Raw genomic sequence first — 22,475 nt, forward strand, 5'->3', positions numbered from 1 at the left:
TACAGAAGAGAAATAGAGGTATTACTGATTCCTAAATACTGTCACAGTTCTTCTACAACGCATGTTCGGAATACACATTTCGGGATAAACCGTATAATACAATTGGGGAACGGTCTTCTGACCATTCGCATCTATTAAGATAGAACACAAGACGGTGTAGGAAAAAGTGGTTGTGTGTACTCATGGGCCAATGGGCATAGGTTGAGTCTTAAACCATGAATTTTTCCTTACCGCAAAGTTCTCCAAGAAATCAATAGTATAGGGAAAATGACTGTATAGACACTTCTATAATATAACAGGAGTGATCTTACAGAATTTTACGTGAAAGACAACTTGGGCTGCAGTACTCATCCACTCTGATGCTGTACACAGGCAACACGTGTTGGAGCAGTTCCTTCAATAATGCAGAATGCAAAGCCCAAACAGGCTTGAATTGACAGGAGAACATTAGCGAGGCGTGTTACAACCAAAATGTGTGTTGAAAACATGCGTTACAGCAGAAATTAGTGTATAATTTAACTCGGGCATAATATCTGAAGTATTTTTGGAGTCGGACAAAGATCACCTCCTTCTCTAAAACCTAGGTTCCTTTAAGATGCTATGTTATTCCTAGTATAACCAAAGAGTCTACTGATGCATAAACCTCACCTATTGACTCTGAACCCTGGAAGAGAGGATGTGACATTTAGGGATTTATGAAAAATGCAATGTAATACGGGGTGGATTAGGAGGTGAACGGATAAACAAAGTATTGATAACTGATCGAAATGAAGCTTGTCTATTTCAGATAGGCTCTTGTCCAATTCTGTCCCAATATCTGAACAACTTTGTCCGTTTCCTGGTCTTTTTAATTAATCCACTTGCCTTCCTACTCTACCAAATCACGTAGTTTACGGTGAAAAGGTTCCAAGTAATAGTAACAGCGCCTTTCCAGAAAGAAAGTAAAAGAAATTTGGGCATAAACCTAAGCAAACTAATCTCATCCCATATCCTTGTTTGGAAAACTGGGATCAGGAACTTTTTACACCATTCACCTCTAAAATGTTAAAGATGTATACCATCTCTTAGGGAAATAATCCTTTGCAAACTCCTCATCTATATCTGAATACAAAGGTGGGGTTTATTCAAGTACGATAAAGTATGATTAATCAAGTATGATTCAAGTATGATAATTGAATTATCATAATTCAAATTATGATAAATCATAATTTATCATAATTTTATGATAAATAAAAATTCTTTATTTCTAACAACAACAACAAAAGCATTGCATGGTCACTGTCTTTAGGGCAACAGTACACTAAACAGCGCTAGAGATGAGTGGGTAGTTAGCCACTGTAAAAGAAAAATGTATTTTGAATTTTTGTTAAAATAGCTTTAATTTTAAAGAAAAATTTATCCAAATTCATTCATTCATTCAATCGCATTTATTCATTCATTCAATCGCATTTATTGAGCGCTTACTGTGTTGCAGAGCACCGTACTAAGCGCTAAATGGAAATGGAACATTTTTCCTCAGAGATGGTAACAGCAGAGGAGGTACGTTTCTCCATTACATTGCAGAAAAAACATCTCAGTTCTTATTTCTCTCAAAAAAAGGGAGCAAAACTGCTATGTAGGAGAACTGTTTAATTCTTTGTTTAAAAAAACCCACAAAAAAACCCAATAACCATATATCTGACTGTACCAATTATAATCTACACTCCCATTTTTTAAGGAAGACCATTTGGATCATGTAGATAATTAATTTAGTTTATGCTGACTAGGAAGAGCGGGAAAAAAATATTTCAATAAAACCCCACGACAAGCCTCAGCAACACATATTTATGTTAAATGAACAAAGGCAGAAAGAAAAATATCATCATAGAATCTGAGCACTTAGAAAGCAAGGACTTCATCATTTGCCTGTGCTGTGAAGTGGCCCTCACTCACTTTGAAGTACTGAAAAAATATCACGTACTGGGCAGGTTTTACTAAAAAGTTAAAGTCAGATGGTCAATCTCATTGCTGCATGCAAAGCACTGTACTAAGTGCCTGGGACAGTACAACATGAAAGAAAATAATCTTTTCTCCTTTTTTAATTTTTAAAGGGTTATTCAATTTCAATAAAACACTGAGGCAGATTATTGACAGAATCCTTTAAATAGGTCCAACACCCATCTCCAGGAGTAACAGCTTAAAAGGGGTCTTCTTATGTCAAAAAGAAACTGGCTAATTCTGACGGTTTGGTTGGGCAAAGTGTGTTTTACAACGTGAAGAATGGAAAAAAAAATAATTGGTACAAGATGATTAATTTTAATTTTTGTAGGTAACAGAATGATTTATTCTCTGTGCCTCAGTTACCTCATCTGGAAAATGGGGATTAAGACTGTGAGCCCCATGTGGGACAACCTGAGTACCTTGTTTCTCCCCCCAGCGCTTAGAACAGTGCTTGGCACATAGTAAGCGCTTAACAAATGCCATTATTATTATTATTTACAGCCCACTGTTGGGTAGGGACTGTCTCTATACGTTGCCAACTTGTACTTCCCAAGCGTTTAGAGTGCTCTGCACACAGTAAGCGCTCAATAAATACGATTGATGATGATGATGATGATTTACAGAAAAGAATTAAAAATACACATTATTATCTAAACTGAATAATTACACAAAAAGTAAGGGATCATGAAGCTAAGCCACGTGGCTGAGGGCAAAGAAATGAAAGTACTAAAGCAAGAGAACTCCTCTACCACTTCCAATCTGATACAGTTCAAAGACAGTTTTGAAACTCCATTAAATGAGTAGCAGTTACTTTCAGAAATTTAGAGAGCTCTTACTTACTGCATGTTTAAGTGTGCACATCTCATAGAGAACACACCCAAGGGCCCATATGTCACTAAGGATGAAAAATGAGACAGTATTTCCACAATTAGAAGCATTCAGAGTCATCTCAGTTCTCCCACTCGTACTGAGGCTGCTCTGGGGTGCCCGCTCGTTAAGCTCCTCTAACTCCGTACTTCGATCATGTCCGTCTCCCTGGTGACCCCTTGCTTGCATCCTCCCTCTGGCCTGGAACTCCATCCTCCTCCATATCTAATAATAATAATTATTATTATTATTGGTGGTCTAATAATACAGACCACCAATCTCCCCAGGTTCAGAGCTCTACTAAAAATCACATCTTCCCCAAGAAGCCTTCCCTGATTAACCTCTCATTTTCCCCTCCTTATTCAGCGCTTAGAACAGTGCTTTGCACATAGTAAGCGCTTAACAAATGCCATCATTATTATTATTATTATTATTCACAGTCCCTTCCGTATTGGGTTTGAAGCCCTTGAGCATTTGGTTCCTCACCACAACGCCAGCCCCACAGCACCTGTGGATATATTCTTATACTCCGCTGCCTCCTCAGTCTGTAGTTTCCATATTTCTCCCAAAGAGAACACGGAATATGTCTATCGACTCTGTATTCTCCCAAGCGCTTAGTACAGAGGGCAGCATACAGTAAGCGCTCAATAAATACCACTGATCAACTGGTTCCTGACTTTAGGAAATATGGAAATGTTTCTGTGTACTTGGGAAGATTTGTGTTCTGTGTGGTAAAATGATTACTTCAGATGGATCTTACCTAACAGCCTATGTTCCAAAATGATAAAAGGAGGAATCTTGATGTTTTTAGACTGTTTTCAATAAAGCTTTATTTTTTGAAGAAAAAACTACCAGTAATCTTATTTAGATCTTTCAATATGCCTGGCGATCGGGAATTTACTGAATTGCAACTAGATTTTCCATTCTTTCTCCCTTGTTAATCTAGTTGCCAAAATAATTTGCCATCAATACTTTTACCTGCTAATTCAAAGAAGACTAGGGCTACTCAGAATGGAAAGAGCCCGGGCTTTGGAGTCAGAGGTCATGGGTTCGAATCCCGACTCCACCACATGTCTGCTGTGTTACCTTGGGCAAGTCACTTAACTTCTCTGAGCCTAAGTTACCTCATCTGTAAAATGGGGATTAAGACTGTGAGCCTCACGTGGGACAGTCTGATCACCTTGTAACCTCCCAAGCGCTTAGAACAGTGCTTTGCACATAGTAAGCGCTTAATAAATGCCAAAAATAAATAATAAAATAATGCAGTCACAGAGGTGGGATTGATGAACACAAGCAGCGTGGCTCAGTGGAAAGAGCACGGGCTTTGGAGTCAGAGGTCATGGGTTCAAATGTCGGCTCTGCCAATTGTCAGCTGTATGAGTTTGGGCAAGGCACTTAACTTCTCTGTGCCTCAGTTCCCTCATCTGTAAAATGGGGATGAAGACTGTGAACCCCCCATGTAAAAACCTGATCACCTTGTATCCCCCCCGGCGCTTAGAACAGTGCTTTGCACACAGTAAGTGCTTAACAAATACCATCATTATTATTAACAAAACCCATTCTTGGCTGCCTAAACCTCCACTGCGGCCGAAAACTTCAAAATGCAAAGGGTTTAACTTTGCTGCTAATTTGTATTAGAGTGATCAAATTTTTAAATCACCTCGAGTTGTTATAACAGGTGAATAATGTAACTGGAAGTGATTTAATGAGAGTACAATTTTAGTGTTCTAATATAAATGCTATTAGCCTGTGTAAACAGTAAAAATGAACTGTGAATTAATGGGCCTGGGACGTCTGCATTTTGAAGGTCATGTGCATTCGTCACTTCGGTCGTTATGGAGAAAGGGTGTCAAACTAGATAGAACACGATGGTTATTTAGACCGCTTGCAGGACCTTTGGCCTGTACAATCCTGTAGAGTTGAATGAGAATACCTTTTTGAGAAGCAAAAAAGGGTGGCCTAGAGAATAGAGCACGGGCCAGAGTCAGAAGGCCCCGGGTTCTACTCCCGGCTCCATCATTTGTCCGCTCTGTGACCTTGGACAAATCACTTTACTTCTCTGTGCCTCTGTTTCCTCATCTGTAAAATGCAGATTGAGACTGGGAGTCCTGTATGGGACATGGACTTTGTCCAACCCAATTATCTTGTATCTACCCAAATGCTTATGTACAGTGCCTGGCACATCATAAGCACTTCAATAGCACAATTATTATATTATTATTCAAATTTGGGAAAAACGGGCTCAATCATCTTGTTACTAAAAAAAGGTATGCTTGGGCAAAAAGGGAACAGATTGGAATAGGAATTTTAAAACAGTAAATATATTAACGCACTTAGAAAAACGCAGTCCTCATAAATATATTAAACCTGGCTCTTCCAGGATAGGTTCCCACAGTGAACTGATGACAGTGGCACTGATAGTCAAAACTGCGCAGTGTGTAGCCTTTTCCAATCAGTCAATAGTGAGAAGCAGCGTGGCTTAACGGAAAGAGCCCTGTCTTGGGAGTCAGAGGACTTGGGTTCTAATCCCGTCTCTGCCACCTGTCTGCTGTGTGGCCTTGGGCAAGATACTTTAACTTCTCTGTGTCTCAGTTATCTCATCTGTAAGATGTGGATTAAGACTGTGAGACCCAAATGGGACAACCTGATTACCTCGGAACTACCCCAGCACTTAGAGTAGTGCTTGCTTGGCACATAGTAAGTGCTTAACAAATATCATCAATATTACTGGGTTCTATCCCCCAGTAAGTGTATACATATATATATATATATATATACATAGTATATAAGTATATATGTATAGTATATAAGTATATATGTATGTATGTGTGTGTGTGTGTGTGTGTGTGTGTGTGTGTGTGTGTGTGTGTGTGTGTGTGTATATATATATATAGGAGAAGCAGTGTGGCTCAGTGAAAAGAGCCCGGGCTTTTGATGTAAGATGTGGATTAAGACTGTGAGACCCAAATGGGACAACCTGATTACCTCGGAACTACCCCAGCACTTAGAGTAGTGCTTGCTTGGCACATAGTAAGTGCTTAACAAATATCATCAATATTACTGGGTTCTATCCCCCAGTAAGTGTATATATATATATAGTATATAAGTATATATGTATAGTATATAAGTATATAAGTATGTGTGTGTGTGTGTGTGTGTGTGTGTGTATATAGGAGAAGCAGTGTGGCTCAGTGAAAAGAGCCCGGGCTTGGGAGTCAGAGGTTATGGGTTCTAATCCCGGCTCCGCCACTTGTCAGCTGGGTGACTCTGGGCAAGTCACAACTTCTCTATGCCTCAGTTACCTCATCTGTAAAATGGGGATGAAGACTGTGAGCCCCATGTGGGACAACCTGATCACCCTGTATCCTCCCCCAGCGCTTAGAACAGTGCTTCGCACATAGTAAGCGCTTAACAAACACCATCATCATATATATTCTTCCCAGACTGAGCCACTTCCTTCCTCTCCCCTTTGTCCCCCTCTCCATCCCCCATCTTACCGCCTTCCCTTCCCCACAGCACCTGTATATATGTATATGTTTGTACATATTTATTACTCTATTTATTTATTTATTTTACCTGTACATATCTATTCTATTTATTTTATTTTGTTAGTATGTTTGGTTTTGTTCTCTGTCTCCCCCTTTTAGACTGTGAGCCCACTGTTGGGTAGGGACTGTCTCTATATGTTGCCAACTTATACTTCCCAAGCGCTTAGTACAGTGCTCTGCACACAGTAAGCGCTCAATAAATACGACTGATTGATTGATTGATATTCTAGCAATCTCAGACTTCCCTTTATACATCACATACTACAGGGGAATATAAGCTTCCTGAAGGCTAATTAAAACTAAAAGTGCAAGGTTTTAAGCTAACACCCCAAACGCGAACAGTTGTGCTATTTCAAGTACCTTTTATTATTGTATGGTTTGTTTTCACAGATTTCTGGTGACAAATAGTATGGCGTTCCTATGCAGGTGCGAGCTAACTCTACAGTACTAGAATAAAAAGACAGGATTATTAGTGTGGCATAAAAGTTAACATTGAATATGTTGATCTTCTCTAAAATTCAGATGAAACAGTCCCTTCAAAACAAACACAAAAGAAGTCCATTACCTATTGAGAACTCTGGCAATCCCAAAATCTCCTAGTTGTACCGTTCCGTCTTTGGTTAAAAATATATTCTGAATTCGGGGAAGAAAATAAAAAGGAACAATCCAATTCAGTTAAAAAACCAACAGAAACTTCAACATCCAAAAAAGATCATTATATGCGAAGGAACAGAACACAGGAGTCAGCAAACTGAACAGTACTAAACTTGATACACTCCCCTCTTAAAAATGTTCAATGCACCCAACAAAATAACATAAAATAAACTGGAGTAAACTGCCACCTAACATGACCTGTCCATGTGAACTGTGCAAAAACATATAGGATATGCAGGTATTCAAAGTGACCAGGGTGCTGTTGCTACTACTGCAGCTATTACGGCTTTCTAAACTGGAATTTCAGAAATTTCAGCCCCCGCCTACTCACAAGAAAAGGGCAAGATGAATGAATAAAGCATTTTAAAACTGTTTCAATTCTTTCAAATCCCAATAACAACTGGGAAAGGCATTTACTAAAAGAAGTCCATTTGCTATAATGGCTAATTCTTTCAAAGCTTAAGTTTAGATAACCATGGAATATTTTTTCTCCTGAAATTTACACATTTCGGTCGATCGACAGAACTTCCTGACCATTTTGTGCTGAAGTTGGTCTCTGCAGTCCTGTCGGAATGTGACATTTTAGAATGCAACTTTGGTAGAGCATAATGGAAGACAAGGGGAACAAGATTACTACCATGTGGCAGGGAAATGGGAATGTTGTTTCATGTAAAATAACAGGATCACAGGGTACCAGTTATACAGTAGGACTTGCACTGGTAACCAATGACAGCCACTTAAAATTCACTGCTTATTGGAAATTGACTTTAAGCAGTTACAAATGGACTCCCCGTGAGTTGCTGCAGAACCTACTGGAAATAATAATAATTGTATTTATTAAGCACTTACAATGTGTCCAGCACTGTTCTAAGCAGTGGGGTAGACGCATACGATAATCAGGTCGGACAGAGTGTCCGTCCCACATGGAGCTCATTGTCTAAGCAGGAGGGAGAACATTTATTAAATCCCCACTTGACAGCTGAGGAAACTGAAGCACAGAGAAGTTAAGTGACTTGCCCCACGAGGTCACAGAGCAAGTAAGTAGGGCAGAGTCAGGATTAAACCCCAGGCACTATCTGTTTCTCCTCTCTGTTAAACTATTAGCCCCATGTGGGATTGGGAAGTGTGTGTGCATTTTGGTTATCTTGTATCTATCTCAGCCCTTAGTGCACTGCTTGGCACGTTATGAGCCCTCAGAGACACAGACCATGTATAGTCTCACCAGCACTTAGTACAGTGTTCTGAACACAGTAATAGTTTAATACCATTACAACTACTACAAATTATCATCACTAGTATTATTGTCTTTAATCTTCCACATCCTTCTTGAATTTAATCGGGTGCGGCAGAAGCCCTGCAGCTATCGGAACCATCTTCACCCTAACTCCTTATTTGCCACTGACACCACAGTTAACACATTCCATTTTCCAACAACATCACCGTTTTCCAGAAAACAACTTACCACGTTGTAGTAGAAATGACAGTGCCATATTGAGTGCTAGAGTTAGTGTACCCTCAGAATTAAATCAGCATCACATCCTGAAGATACTCTATATTTGAAAGTCACCTAAATATCAGTCATCTAAGTATTTTTATTTCATCTTTCTTCACAGTTAGTTGGACAACCTTGATGTTTAGAACCGAGAAACCACAGGGAAGGACCCTTCCCCAAGCCTGGCGGGAAAGGTTGTTTGGCCCGCTGATCACCTTGGTACTAAGGAACTTTATACTTTCTCTAAAGAAGTCAGAACACAACTTCACAAATCAATCAATAAACCGATGGTATTTACTGAGCTCTTACTGTGTGCAGAGCACTGTACTAAGCCCTTGGGAGAGTACAACAGGGTTGGTAGAGACGTTCCCTGCCCATGAGCTTACAGTCTAAAGGGGAAGACAAACAAATACACATTAACTTACCTAAACGGTCAAAGGAAATTTTAACAATCTTTAAAGATGACTGCTCAAGTTATTTTCCTTACCCAACCACAAAACTGAGAGTGAGAATTTTAAATTGCGAAAATTACATTTTAAACCACATGAGGGATATCTCAACAGACCTGAGATTTTATATCTCGATGAAGAATTTTTCTGTCATGTACATGCTTCAGCGCTAAACAAATCTGTACAAACCAGTCCATGATCTAGAAAATACAATCAATGGTCAAATTAATATCAACTTCTGAAAGGATTGCTTACACAACACTGTTTAAAGTCTTACTAATCAATCAATGGTATTTATTGAGTTTACTATGTGCAGAGTTTCCTGGGTATCCATTTTTTTTTTTTAATCTGACTCAGAATTACATGGATGGAAGGCCTTTGGCTTCTAGTTCTACCGAAAGTAATTTTGAACTATTATATCTTTAAAATTATTTAACCATGAAATCTCATGCTGAAGACTACAGGCATGAAAGGTTACAAAGGAGTTATGGGAATCCTGAGCTAAATCCACTGGCTTCTTTCTCCACTATGTTACCTGGAAACACAGCCCGAGAATTTTGCATCCCAGCCTGTCACTGCAGTTGCATGGCCCTAAATCAATTAATAAAAACTATTTACTGTAAGAGCTTGCCTGTAAGGAGCTACCTATCTAGCGATGGGAGGCAGACACTAAATAAAACAGAATAAAATGACACGTGTGAGAAGCAGCATAGCTTAGGGGAAAGAGCCCGGGCTTGGACGTCAGAGGATGTAGGTTCTAATCCCAGCCCTGCCACTTGTCTGTGTGACCTTGGTCAAGCCACTTAACTTCTCTGTGCCTCAGTTACCTCAGCTGGAAAATGGGGATTAACACTGTGAGCCCCACATGGGACAACCTGATTAACTTGTATCTACCCCAACGCTTGGCACATAGCGCTTTATAAGTACCATAATTTTTATTTATTATTATTATTAACAATAACTTAAATTACAGGTAGGAGAAAGCAACCCAGTTCACAGATGCAGACAGAAGAGCTGCTGCAGGGGAAGGAAAATAATTCCCTAGATGCCTTGGGGGTGGCACTGGCGAAGAGACTCCAGTGACTAGGTGATGCAGAAATGCTGAAGTGGCAGTAGTGGGGAGATCATCAATCGTATTTATTGAGCGCTTGCTGTGTGCAGAGCACTGATGAAAGATTAAGCTGGGAAAACCTCCTTGAGACGGTGTGAATACGTGAGTCGCGAGGGAGGGGAGTTACAGGTATGAAGGCAGGCATGAAAAAAAGATTGAAAGTGAGAAAAATGAAAGCGAAGCACAGTTATTGGGTTGATATTCATTCATTCATTCAATCGTATTTACTGAGCGCTTACTGTGTGCAGAGCACTGTACTAAGCGCTTGGGAAGTACAAGTTGGCAACATATAGAGACGGTCCCTACCCAACAGCGGGCTCACATTAAAGGCACAAACTGTGTGGGCTGAGCTGTAACGGGGGAGGAACAAAGGTAAGCGGGGGGGAAACTCCTGAGTGCCTTAAAGCCACTGCACTCAAGAGTTTCTGCTTGATGCTTTGACAAATGGGCAACCATTGCAAGATTCTGAGGAAAAATGAACAAAAGAGAGTCACAGAGGAATAAGAGTAAAATATGAACTGGAGAGGGGAGAGGCTGGACACATGAAACTCAGCAAAAGGGCTGATGCGACAGTCAATCGAAATGGGATATGACAAGTGTTTGGACCAGTGTGGCGGCAGTTTGGACGGAGAGGAAATGGTGTATTCTGCAGACGCTGTGAAGATGCTTCTTGAAACTCGTGGACCTAATTCATCTCTGACTTCTGTAAAAGTGGAAATTAATTACCTTGACGACCATTCTCAGTTATTTGCTGAATTAACTAATAATTTACTTACACCTCACAAAGTATCCTTTGTATGTTAAGCATCCAAAGTATGTTAAGTATCCTTTTTCTGCCCTAAATTTCTTTGTCTGAGTTCTGGGTTTTTGCACATCTGTGAGGCATCAAATTCAAATCAAGCCTCAACTCCTTCTGTCCCCTTCCTGCCTCTGATTCTAAAGTTCCTAGGTGACCCTCATCCAACTGCCGATTTGTTGACAGTAAACTCCTTGTATGCAAGGCACGCATCTATCTACCACTTCTGTTGTATGGAACTGTTCCAAGCGTCAAAAAACAGTGAGCACTCAACAAATACCACTGACTGACTGGTTGTCCTACAACTCTGATACCAGTCTCTCTCCCAGACTACCAATCTTTTATGGATTATCGCTCTTCAGAAGATCTGCTACTTCCATTTCTCAAAACCTCACTGACAGATATTCACACACTGCAGACTCCTTTCATCATCTTTTTCAGACCACCCCCATCGACCCCTTGGCAATCCCACTTTCAGAGAGAAGCTCACTGTCTAATAATCCTCAATCTCGAACAACCCTCACCTCTTCCTGATCCTCTCCACTCTAAATCCCACTTTCTATCCACCCTCAAGTTCTCTTATCTTGCTTCCTCCATCTACCCCTTTCTTCCTCTGCTTCTTCGCCCCACTTTCTTTCCTTATGCCCCCTTTATCTGCTTTCCCCTCATTCCAAAGTAACCCAAAGCCCTCAATGGGGACAAAACTATACTCTCCTAGCTATAAAGGCCGAAGTTTAGTTGATTCAAAATTTTCTTTGCTCAAAATGCTTATCTGATTATCTTGTATAGAAGCAGCGTGGTTCAGTGGAAAGAGCCCGGGCTTTGGAGTCAGAGGTCATGGGTTCAAATTCCGGCTCTGCCAATTGCCAGCTGTGTGACTTTGGGCAAGTCACTTAACTTCTCTGTGCCTCAGTTCCCTCATCGGTAAAATGGGGATCAAGACTGTGAGCTCCACGTGGGACAACTTGATCACCTTGTCACCTCCCCAGTGCTTAGAACAGTGCTTTGCACATGGTAAGCACTTAATAAATGCCATTATTATTATTATTATTATTAGTTCACTGCTCAGAAATAAGACACTGAAAAGCAGTGTGGCCTGGTGAAAAAAGCACAGTCCTGGGTTCTAATCCTGGCTCCACCACTTGCCTGCTGTGTAACCTTGGGCAAGTCACTTATATTCTCTGTGCCTCAGTTTCCTCATCTGTAAAATGGAGAAGCAATACCTGTTCTTCCTCCTTCTTACACTCTAAGCTCCCTGTGGGACAGATATCACGTCCCCTCTACTTACATTGTAGCTACCCCAGTGCTTAGTGTGGCCTTTGCACATAGTAAGCACTAAAATACCACAATTATTACTATTGTTAGATTGGTATTTGGTACCTATCAAGCATTTAATGCACTAATAATACAGCACAATGTGGTAAAAATACAGTAATAGTACAAGGAGTAATGATAACAGTTGTTACCACCATCTCACGGTTGTAGAATAACATATAGCATCCCATATACACTTAGGTTACCTGTTCCTCTGGAAACAAGATGCCTTTCTGAGCATTTATTCTCTTAAACAGATCTCCTCCTTCACAATAATCCATGACTATGTAGAGAGAGCCATTTTCTAAAAGAAAGAGAAAACAAGGATTTAGGTATTAGGTTAAAAATTTAGTTATGTGTTGTTCTCACTCAAAGAACTTGCTCAACTGAAAATCAAACAACGTTAGAGCTAATACTTAAAAAGGACTGAGATAAGAATTCGAAGGGGGTGATTTTGAGTCTAGTTCACTCGGTGGGTATTAGGCTTTTTGACTTCATTTACAAAGGAGTTTGTGTGGGTGGCAAATGTTAACAGTAATAAAAGATTTAAATAAATTCAGATATAGTAAGGGCCGATAGGTACATCTGGGTAGAAGAAAAGTTGGGGATGTTGGACAATGTACCCCTAATCGTGAGAACAGAAGTACCGCAATCATCACACTGTTCTTCCAAGTGTTTTTTGACGCCACTGGGTTGGCTAATAAGTTGGCTGAACCCGCCGCTTTGAGACATTGCGGAAATTTTCATGTTCTCAAGAGAGCTACCTAACATTGATCCCAGTTGCATAGACCCTTCATAAGTATCAGCTGGAAGACAAGACTCTACCATTAAGCAGTTTTAATATTCTTGCCTAGTCACACCTTATGAACCTCTAGAAATAAAAATATGCTGCCAATCCCTGGTTAGCACTTTTAACGGGTTCCATGAAAATAAAACAAAGGAGCATTAAACAGAGTTTCCCATAGGAAAAAAAAATTTTTCAGGTCTTAATGTGGTCCCAAGAGCCAAAAACATTGATCAAAACAATAAACAAAAAAACCCACAATGATGTTCACTTCGAAGTATTTTCTTTCACATCCTATTCGGCAAAAAGGTTCTTCCTTCTACCCCACTACAGATGTCATTGTCTACTTTAAGTTGAAATAGACCCTAATCATTCTATTTCAGTGCAACAAAATACTTAGCCTGAAAGGGGAGGGGAAATGCTTATCCAAGTAAACTTTGCATTTATCTCCTAAGTGGGTGAGTGCTCTATATGCAATGCCATCTTTAAAATCCATTACAGCTATGCTCCTTCTCTAAAAGCACATTCATATGAAGAAGGAGGTTGCGTGCTATATGCGGAAAAATATATTATTCTAAGGATCATCACCTACTGAACAGATATCCAAAATTTACAAACACTTACTTTCAAATTTGAAAACTTTAGTTATAGGCATATATGATTGTACATATTTATTACTCTATTTATTTATTTTACTTGTACATATCTATTCTATTTATTCTATTTTGTTAGTATGTTTGGTTTCGTTCTCTGTCTCCCCCTTTTAGACTGTGAGCCCACTGTTGGGTAGGGACTGTCTCTATATGTTGCCAACTTGGACTTCCCAAGCGCTTAGTACAGCGCTCTGCACACAGTAAGCGCTCAATAAATACGATTGATTGATTGATTGATTGCAAAGAAGTCTAAAAAGGAAAATCCCAATGACCTGGGTTAAGTAATCAAAAGGCAGAGGGGAATCAAAGAAGGAACACATAATCCTGGGAGAGAAGAGCTGTAATAAATATGTCTAGCAAGCATAGAGATTATGCTTTCATTTCATTATTTTGGTGACAAGAATGAACTCAGCATGAGAGCCCTTCAACTGAACCCAGTCCTTTCACATAAATAACTGTGGCTGGGAGTCAAGAGACTCTTGCAGACTCTGTCACGGGTTTGCAATGTGACCCTGGCAAAACCACTTAAACTCTTTATATCACAGTCCTCCCATGTCTTCCACTGCTGACTTCCTACTCAAGGGGGTCATGACAATCGCAGACTGTTAGTTGGCCTTTCTTCCCTCGAGGCTGGCTTGACTTTAATTCTGCGCCACAGGAACAATGATCTCCTAAAAAGATCTACGAGATATCGCATAAGTCAAATGTCCAATGGCACTTTTAAGCATTTTCAGCCTTTAGGAAGGAAATGTTAAGGCATTACTTAAGAGCTCAATAAATACGATTGAATGAATGAATCATCATCATCATCATCAATCGTATTTATTGAGCGCTTACTATGTGCAGAGCACTGTACTAAGCGCTTGGGAAGTACAAATTGGCAACACATAGAGACAGTCCCTACCCAACAGTGGGCTCACAGTCTAAAAGGGGGAGACAGAGAACAAAACCAAACATACCAACAAAATAAAATAAATAGGATAGATATGTACAAGTAAAATAAATAAATAAATAGAGTAATAAATATGTACTATATTTATATATATGTGTGTATATATATAAATTTATATTTATAAATAAATATAAATATGTAAATGAATGAAATTACTATTATGGACATGCAGGGCCACAACACTGAGGGGAAAGACCAGGCTCTTTTCAGAGGCCTTTGGAGTTTTCTCAAAGGTGATGAGATGCAGTTTGCTATGGGAGGAGGAAGCAAACAGGTTTTCCAACTTCAATCTCCTTCCCAACAGCTTCCTTAATAGGATCACACTTCATCCTACGGCCAGTGACAGGTTCCCTGGGGTCAAAGGGTGGCAGTTATTCATTCATTCATTCGTATTTAGTGAGCACAGCACTGTACTAAGCGCTTGGGAAGTACAAGTCGGCAACATATAGAGACAGTCCCTACTCAACAACGGGCTCTCAGTCTAGAAGGGGACTCACATGCTCAGGCCCTTTGTAATGTTGGAGCCGCAGTGACATATACATCCAATAGCATTTCATTCAGTTGTATATATTGAGCGCTTAGTGTGTGCAGAGCACTAAGCGCTTAGCACTGTACTAAGCACTTAGCACTGTACTAATAGCATGTATCATGAAGCCACATAAATGAAACATGCTATTCTTGAGGAAGAAAATTATGGCTAAGTTGTTGTTAACTATCATCAACAGTGCATGGATGTTACATTTCCATCATACTGTAAGCTCCTTGAGGGCACGTACAATGTCTACCAACTGTATTGTACTCTCCCAAGCACTTAGTACTGTGCTCTGTACAAGGTAAACACACAATATACTTCAAGATTGACTGGTTAGTGCAAGGGTACGCTTTGTGAATTTTATACAACCTTCAAATGACTCTCTGTACAGGACAATATTTGGATGCTTCATGTTTGCCAGCACAGCAACTTCTCTCCTGGACTCTTCCCTCTCTTTCTTGGACATCTTAAAAAAAAAAAAATCAACATTCAAAAGTAGTCAAGGAGAAAAAAAATCTTCCATACTTGACTGAAAATGGACTTACCCGTGAGATGTTAATCTCCTTGATAACATACTGCCTACTGTTTTCTTTAGCTTTAACCAAAATGGCTTTTCCAAAGGATCCTTCGCCGATCTTCTGAACTTTAATGTACTTATCCATGCTCCCTTTTTAAGGCATCCTTATACATGTGCTGGACAGAAAAAGGGATCACCATTAATACTTTGTACAGCATGGACTATTGGCACGCCCGGCAACCTGCAACACTCTTTCAGATATTCCAATGCAACACAGCACTAAGCTAGATATTCCAGAAAGAAAGTCTCAGGGCTTATCCACCGGCAAATGCCTCTCTGGGGAGTGAATCAACGCCTAATGGTTTCTCTCCAGGAAATTAAAATTCAATTACACTTCACCGTTACAATGTTTAGTGATCCAGGAGGGGGGAAAAAAAAAAGGTGGGTCAAACTCATCCAGAAACCTTGATTCAGCATCAAGGCGCATTAAGTCACCACTCAGGCCAATGTTATATTTAACAAGTAGCGTTCCCCTAGCCAGCACACCAACGTTTGAATGGAATCAATATGATCACGGCTCAGGATTTTCAGTGTACGCTCATGTTATCTGGGCAGGGATGTGTTGGAGAGCTGGAGTTTTCAGTGCGGCTGGTTGGCATCTATTTCCTTCCTTCATTCAATTGTATTTATTTATTATGTTTGGTTTTGTTCTCTGTCTCCCCCTTTTAGACTGTGAGCCCACTGTTGGGTAGGGACTGTCTCTGTATGTTGCCAACTTGTACTTCCCAAGCGCTTAGTACGGTGCTCTGCACACAGTAAGCACTCAATAAATACGATTGATGATGATTTATTGAGCGCTTACGGTGCGCAGAGCACTTGGAAAGCACAGTTCAGCAACAGATAGAGAAAATCCCTACCAACAACAGGCTTACAGTCTATTAGGGGGGAGACAGACAACTGAGAGACCCAATCTCTGATGTTTTACTGTGGAAAACTAGAGTCTGCTGGGTGAAGGGATCAATCAATCGTATTTATTGAGCGCTTACTGTGTGCAGAGCACTGTACTGAGCGCTTGGGAAGTACAAGTTGGCAACACATAGAGACGGTCCCTACCCAACAGTGGGCTCACAGTCTAGAAGGGGGAGACAGAGAACAAAACAAAACATAATAATAAAATAAATAGAATAGATATGTACAAGCAAAATAAACAGAGTAATAAATACGTACAAACATATATACATATATACAGGTGCTGTGGGGAAGGGAAGGAGGTAAGGCGGGGGGATGGAGAGGGGGTGGAGGGGAAGAGGAAGGAGGGGGCTCAGTCTGGGAAGGCCTCCTGGAGGAGGTGAGCTCTCAGTAGGGCCTTGAAGGGAGGAAGAGAGCTAGCTTGGCGGATGGGCAGAGGGAGGCCATTCCAGGCCCGGGGGAGGACGTGGGCTGGGGTCGATGGCGGGACAGGCGAGAACGAGGTATGGTGAGGAGATTAGCGGCACAGGAGCAGAGGGTGCGGGCTGGGCTGGAGAAGGACAGAAGGGAGGTGAGGTAGGAGGGGGCGAGGGGATGGATGGACAGCCTGGAAGCCCAGGGTGAGGAGTTTCTGCCTGATGCGCAGAATGATTGGTAGCCACTGGAGATTTTTGAGGAGGGGAGTAACATGCCCAGAGCGTTTCTGGACAAAAGACAATCCGGGCAGCGGCGTGAAATATGGATTGAAGTGGGGAGAGACAAGAGGATGGGAGATCGGAGAGGTGGCTGATACAGTAGTCCAGACGGGATAGGATGAGAGATTGAACAAGCAGGAACGAGAAGGGATGCCAGTCTACAGCTCAGGGTCACGTGCTGTTTTGGGGAACACCACTTAAAGCGAAAGTCCGTGTGCAGCTTGTCGCACCTCAAGACTCCCACAACCTGCAGGAGCCCACTGGTCCTGAGCCAAGTTCCCCAGGGGCTCACGAGACAGAGGAAAGGAAGGTGTAAGCATGCTCAGGAAACTCTACCCCCTCGCCACTTAACACAGGCATTTTTTTCAAGGGCTTAACCAATAATTTTTTGAAATCTAACAGTCTCTTGTTGCTGCACAATATAAATTTGGAAGATTTTAATAATAATAATAATAATAATAGCCCGGGCTTTGGAGTCAGAGGTCGTGGGTTCAAATCCCAGCTCTGTCAATTGTCAGCTGTGTGGCTTTGGGCAAGTCACTTAACTTCCCTGGGCCTCAGTTTACCTCATCTATAAAATGGGAATTAAGACTGTGAGCCCCCTGTGGGACAACCTGATCACCTTGTAACCTCCCCAGCACTTAGAACAGTGTTTTGCACATAGTAAGTGCTTAATAAATGCCATTATTATTATCAATAATAATAATAATGAGCCAGTTCTATTATTTTTGAAAATCCGCAAAGTTCTACACCAGACTTTGTACCAATATTTTACAAAATGTACAAAATAGCCAAAACGCATTTTAATGGCTCAATGCTACCACTCTAAGATCCTCTCCTTTTTGACTGTAAACTTGGACAACCCCTGCCTTCTAAAGTGGTTATGGGTGCAAAACAAATTTCCCTATGCTTTTTGGAGAAATCGGTGAAACACCATTAGCAAGCCCCTTCTTAGACAATCATTACCAAAAATTGCCTGCTTTCATATTCATTCATTCAGTTGTATTTATCGAGCGCTTACTGTGTGCAGAGCCCTGTACTAAGCGCTTGCAAAGTACAATTCGGCAACAAATAGAGGCAATCTTTCCTTCCCTATCCCTGTCCCTCCTTGAATTTTCCCCAGATGAGCTCTCTCCTGCATCCGTTCCACCAGAGAGTTACCAACATGAAAATGCCCTCTTTCAAACCCCAACTGAGAAGGGGTCGTGGAGTGCCCATTTCAGCTCCTGTTTAGTGTATAACCTCGTCACTAATTATCTTTTCAAATCCAAAATAGTCATGGAGAAGCAGCGTGGCTCACTGGAAAGAGCCCGGGCTTTGGAGTCAGAGTTCATGGGTTCAAATCAAGGCTCTACCAAGTGTCAGCTGTGTGACTTTGGGCAAGTCACTTCTCTGGGCCTCAGTTCCCTCATCTGTAAAATGGGGATTAAGACTGTGAGCCCCCCATGGGACAACCTGATCACCTTGTAAACTCCCCAGCGCTTAGAACAGTACTTTGCACAAAGTGCTTAATAAATGCCATTATTATTATTATTATTATGACACTTGCCAGAGCAAAATTAGAAGGAAATATTTTGAAGAGTGAAAATTTCTTACGCCCCGTAATTTTTTTTTAAACATATGAAATGACAAGAGAAAATATTCCTGCCTCAACCCCAATAGTACTATGTATTCCAATTCTATATGAATGGAAAGCAGAAAAAGTAGCAGCTGGAAATAGAGCTTGAAAGCATATTCAGCAGCTGGCTGTAGATCAATGTGGGAGGTAAATGCAAGAACAGGGTAACTCTTCTCTTTTCTTGGTTTCGATGGCTAATGGGGAAAGACCACAGGGTAAAATACAAGGAGTAAAGCAACAAGATGGGGAAAACCCTCCCACAGAAAATAACTTCTGCCAAAAATGTTCTTATTAATTCATCTTATAAGAAGTAGCCATCACTCTGTACTAGCCATTGTGCCAGCAGTAAAGGAGGAAAGAGGAAATAAGAATTTCTGCTCTTGCGTCCTCAAAACGTCACCAGGGCAGCAGGCTGGCAGGGGACAGGTGGGACTGAAATGGGAAATGTGTTAGGAGTCATTATAATAATAATAATGATGGCATTTATTAAGCGCTTACTATGTGCAAAGCACTGTTCTAAGCGCTGGGGAGGTTACAAGGTGATCAGGTTGTCCCACGTGGGGCTCACGGTCTTAATCCCCATTTTACAGATGAGGTCACTGAGGCACAGAGAAGTGAAGTGACTTACCCAAAGTCACACAGCTGACAAGTGGCGGAGCCGAAATTTGAACCCATGACCTCTGACTCCAAAGCCCGGGCTCTTTTCACTGAGCCACGCTGCTTCTCATGAGTATAGCAGCCCCCTAAGCGCTGGGGCACATACAAAATAATCAGGTTGGAGAGGGAGGGGAGTAAGTGGAAGACCAGGGAATACCTGAGAAAATAAAAAGGAGACTGGAAAGAAAAAAGGAAGATCTGACATATCTGACACATTTTAGACTGTGAGCCCACTGTTGGGCAGGGACTGTCTCTATGTGATGCCAATTTGTACTTCCCAAGCGCTTAGTACAGTGCTCTGCACATAGTAAGCGCTCAATAAATACGATTGATTGAATATCTGACAAAAATGAAAACGCAAAAATGTCAAAAAATGCACAAACTGACCTAGCTATTAAATCGAGACATCCTTGTGTGGTCCCATTAAATGCCTCATACCCTTCCTGGTGTTTCTTAAATTAAGTAACTGACATTTAGGGGCATAAGGAATTTTCACTCTTCAAAATGTTTCCTTCTAGACTGTGAGCTCACTGTTGGGTAGGGACCGTCTCTATATGTTGCCAACTTCTACTTCCCAAGCGCTTAGTACAGTGCTCAGCACACAGTTAACGCTCAATAAATACAACTGATTGATTGATTGACATGAATTTGACAGATAAGACTTTAGACAACAGATACAGAACTGCCTTTATTGTTGAAAGTGACATAGCAATTTTGCCCCCCAGCTCTGCACGATATCCCAAGTGATTGCTTCCAGTTTTTCTGAGGATTTATATTCATTCATTCATTCATTCAATCGTATTTATTGAGTGCTTACTGTAGGCAGATCACTGTACTAAGCGCTTGGAAAGTAGAATTCAGCAATAAAGAGGGAAGTCCCGCCCACAACAAGTTGACATTCCAAAAAGGGGGAGTCAGGCATCAAAATAAGTAAACAGGCATCAATGCATCAATATAAATCATCATCATCATCAATCGTATTTATTGAGCGCTTACTATGTGCAGAGCACTGTATTAAGCGCTTGGGAAGTACAAATTGGCAACATAGAGAGACAGTCCCTACCCAACAGTGGGCTCACAGTCTAAAAGGGGGAGACAGAGAACAAAACCAAACATACTAACAAAATAAAATAAATAGGATAGATATGTACAAGTAAAATAAATAAATAATAAATAGAGTAATAAATATGTACAACCATATATACATATATACAGGTGCTGTGGGGAAAGGGAGGAGGTAAGACGGGGGGATGGAGAGGGGGACGAGGGGGAGAGGAAGGAAGGGGCTCAGTCTGGGAAGGCCTCCTGGAGGAGGTGAGCTCTCAGCAGGGCCTTGAAGGGAGGAAGAGAGCTAGCTTGGCGGATGGGCAGAGGGAGGGCATTCCAGGCCCGGGGGAGGAAAATTAAAAAATAAATAAATACATAAATAAATAAATAAAAAGCATTCTAGCTATAAACGCATCAAACACGTAAACGGGCACTCATATTAAATAAATAGAATTATAGATATGAACTTATATACCCAAGTGCTATGGTGTGGGGGTGGGGGTTTGAGCAAAGGTAGCTGAGGAAAAGGGGGGCTTAGTCTGGGAAGGCCTTCTGGAGGAGGTGAGCCTTCAGTAGGGCTTTGCCGGGGGGGAAATGTGATTTTTTTGGTGGATTTGAGGAGGGAAGGCGTTCTAGGTCGCAGGTAGGATGTGAGCCAGGGGCCAGGAGTTTTTGCAGATTAGAGGTACAGAAGCGGCATGAGCCAGAGTGCGTTAGCTAGAACTTGAAATCCTTCACAAAAGGAAGAAATTATAACACTCACCAAGGCAATAAATGGATTCTGCTTCTTCAACGGGTATCACATTGAAGAACCCCTGGCATATCTATGAGAAAGTAAAAAAAGTAAATGATCAAAATGCCTTTCAGCAACCACGAATAACTGCTTTTAAACACGTGAAATGTAAATACAGGCTCGAAGCCCAGCAACTTGGAACAGCATTTCAGGGATGCCGCTAAATAAACACCCTGATTACTTTCCTGAGTATGATCTGTTCACATTTTAAGGCAAGTTGAATAAGGATCGGAGAACACCAACAACCCTTAGTCATTTCACCAAACCGGACAGATCTCACTAGTGGTTCAAGTAGTCTACATTTCAGATGAGAGGTCTGTATCACCCTGATGACTTTCCTGAGTATAATCTGTTCACATTTTAAGGCAAGTTGAATAAGGATGGGAGAACACCAACAACCCTTAGTCATTTCACCAAACCGGACTGATCTCACTAGTGGTTCAAGTGGTCTACATTTCAGATGAGAGGTCTGTATCACCCTGATGACTTTCCCGAGTATAATCTGTTCACATTTTAAGGCAAGTTGAATAAGGATGGGAGAACACCAACAACCCTTAGTCATTTCACCAAACCGGACTGATCTCACTAGTGGTTCAAGTGGTCTACATTTCAGATGAGAGGTCCGTATCACCCCGAAGAGTATCATTATTATTGCCTTATTACTTGGACTAGAATAAAAACACAGTTTGTTCCTTTCCTATTTACCAATACTGTGCTTTCAAGTGTTCAGTGTGAAAGAGCCTGTAAATTGGTGCAACTGTCTCTCAGCCACACCCAGAGCGTGGACAGCTCCAGGAGCATCGATTCTGATTATATCAAGCATTACCGGTGCACACTTCAACATTCAACAGATATTTAAAATATTTCCCTGTCGGTTGCCTGGGAAAACTCCCATTTTAACGCAATTAAGCGAGGAGGGGCGGAATCTTTTTATTCTGAGGTTCCTTGTTTGTACAGCTTCCAAACTGGAGAGGACGGTTTCGGGCGGGTCTGATGGGATGGATGGGATGGGATGGGAAGTGGCGGATAAGGCGAAGCAGCCGGATC

At 41.2% G+C, this 22,475-nt stretch overlaps 1 protein-coding gene across 8 annotated transcripts in view; it reads right to left on the reverse strand.

Annotated features, from left to right (window-relative positions):
* NEK1 (NIMA related kinase 1) overlaps window positions 1-22,475 on the reverse strand; it is a 129,141-nt gene that overhangs the window by 83,731 nt on the left and 22,935 nt on the right. For all 8 annotated transcript variants that reach the window (XR_005453380.1, XM_038754950.1, XM_038754952.1 and 5 more), the window contains exons 2-9: window positions 21,399-21,459; window positions 15,678-15,825; window positions 15,502-15,598; window positions 12,418-12,515; window positions 9,107-9,190; window positions 6,961-7,028; window positions 6,756-6,842; window positions 2,821-2,875 (exon numbers count right to left, since the gene is read on the reverse strand). Coding sequence is in view for 7 of the 8 variants with exons in the window: in XM_038754950.1 (XP_038610878.1) it covers window positions 2,821-2,875; window positions 6,756-6,842; window positions 6,961-7,028; window positions 9,107-9,190; window positions 12,418-12,515; window positions 15,502-15,598; window positions 15,678-15,794 (606 nt within the window). In the remaining variant the exon portion in view is untranslated. The remainder of the gene's footprint in view (window positions 1-2,820; window positions 2,876-6,755; window positions 6,843-6,960; window positions 7,029-9,106; window positions 9,191-12,417; window positions 12,516-15,501; window positions 15,599-15,677; window positions 15,826-21,398; window positions 21,460-22,475) is intronic.

This window comes from Tachyglossus aculeatus, chromosome 12 (assembly GCF_015852505.1).
Source record: "Tachyglossus aculeatus isolate mTacAcu1 chromosome 12, mTacAcu1.pri, whole genome shotgun sequence".
Lineage (NCBI taxonomy): Eukaryota > Metazoa > Chordata > Mammalia > Monotremata > Tachyglossidae > Tachyglossus > Tachyglossus aculeatus.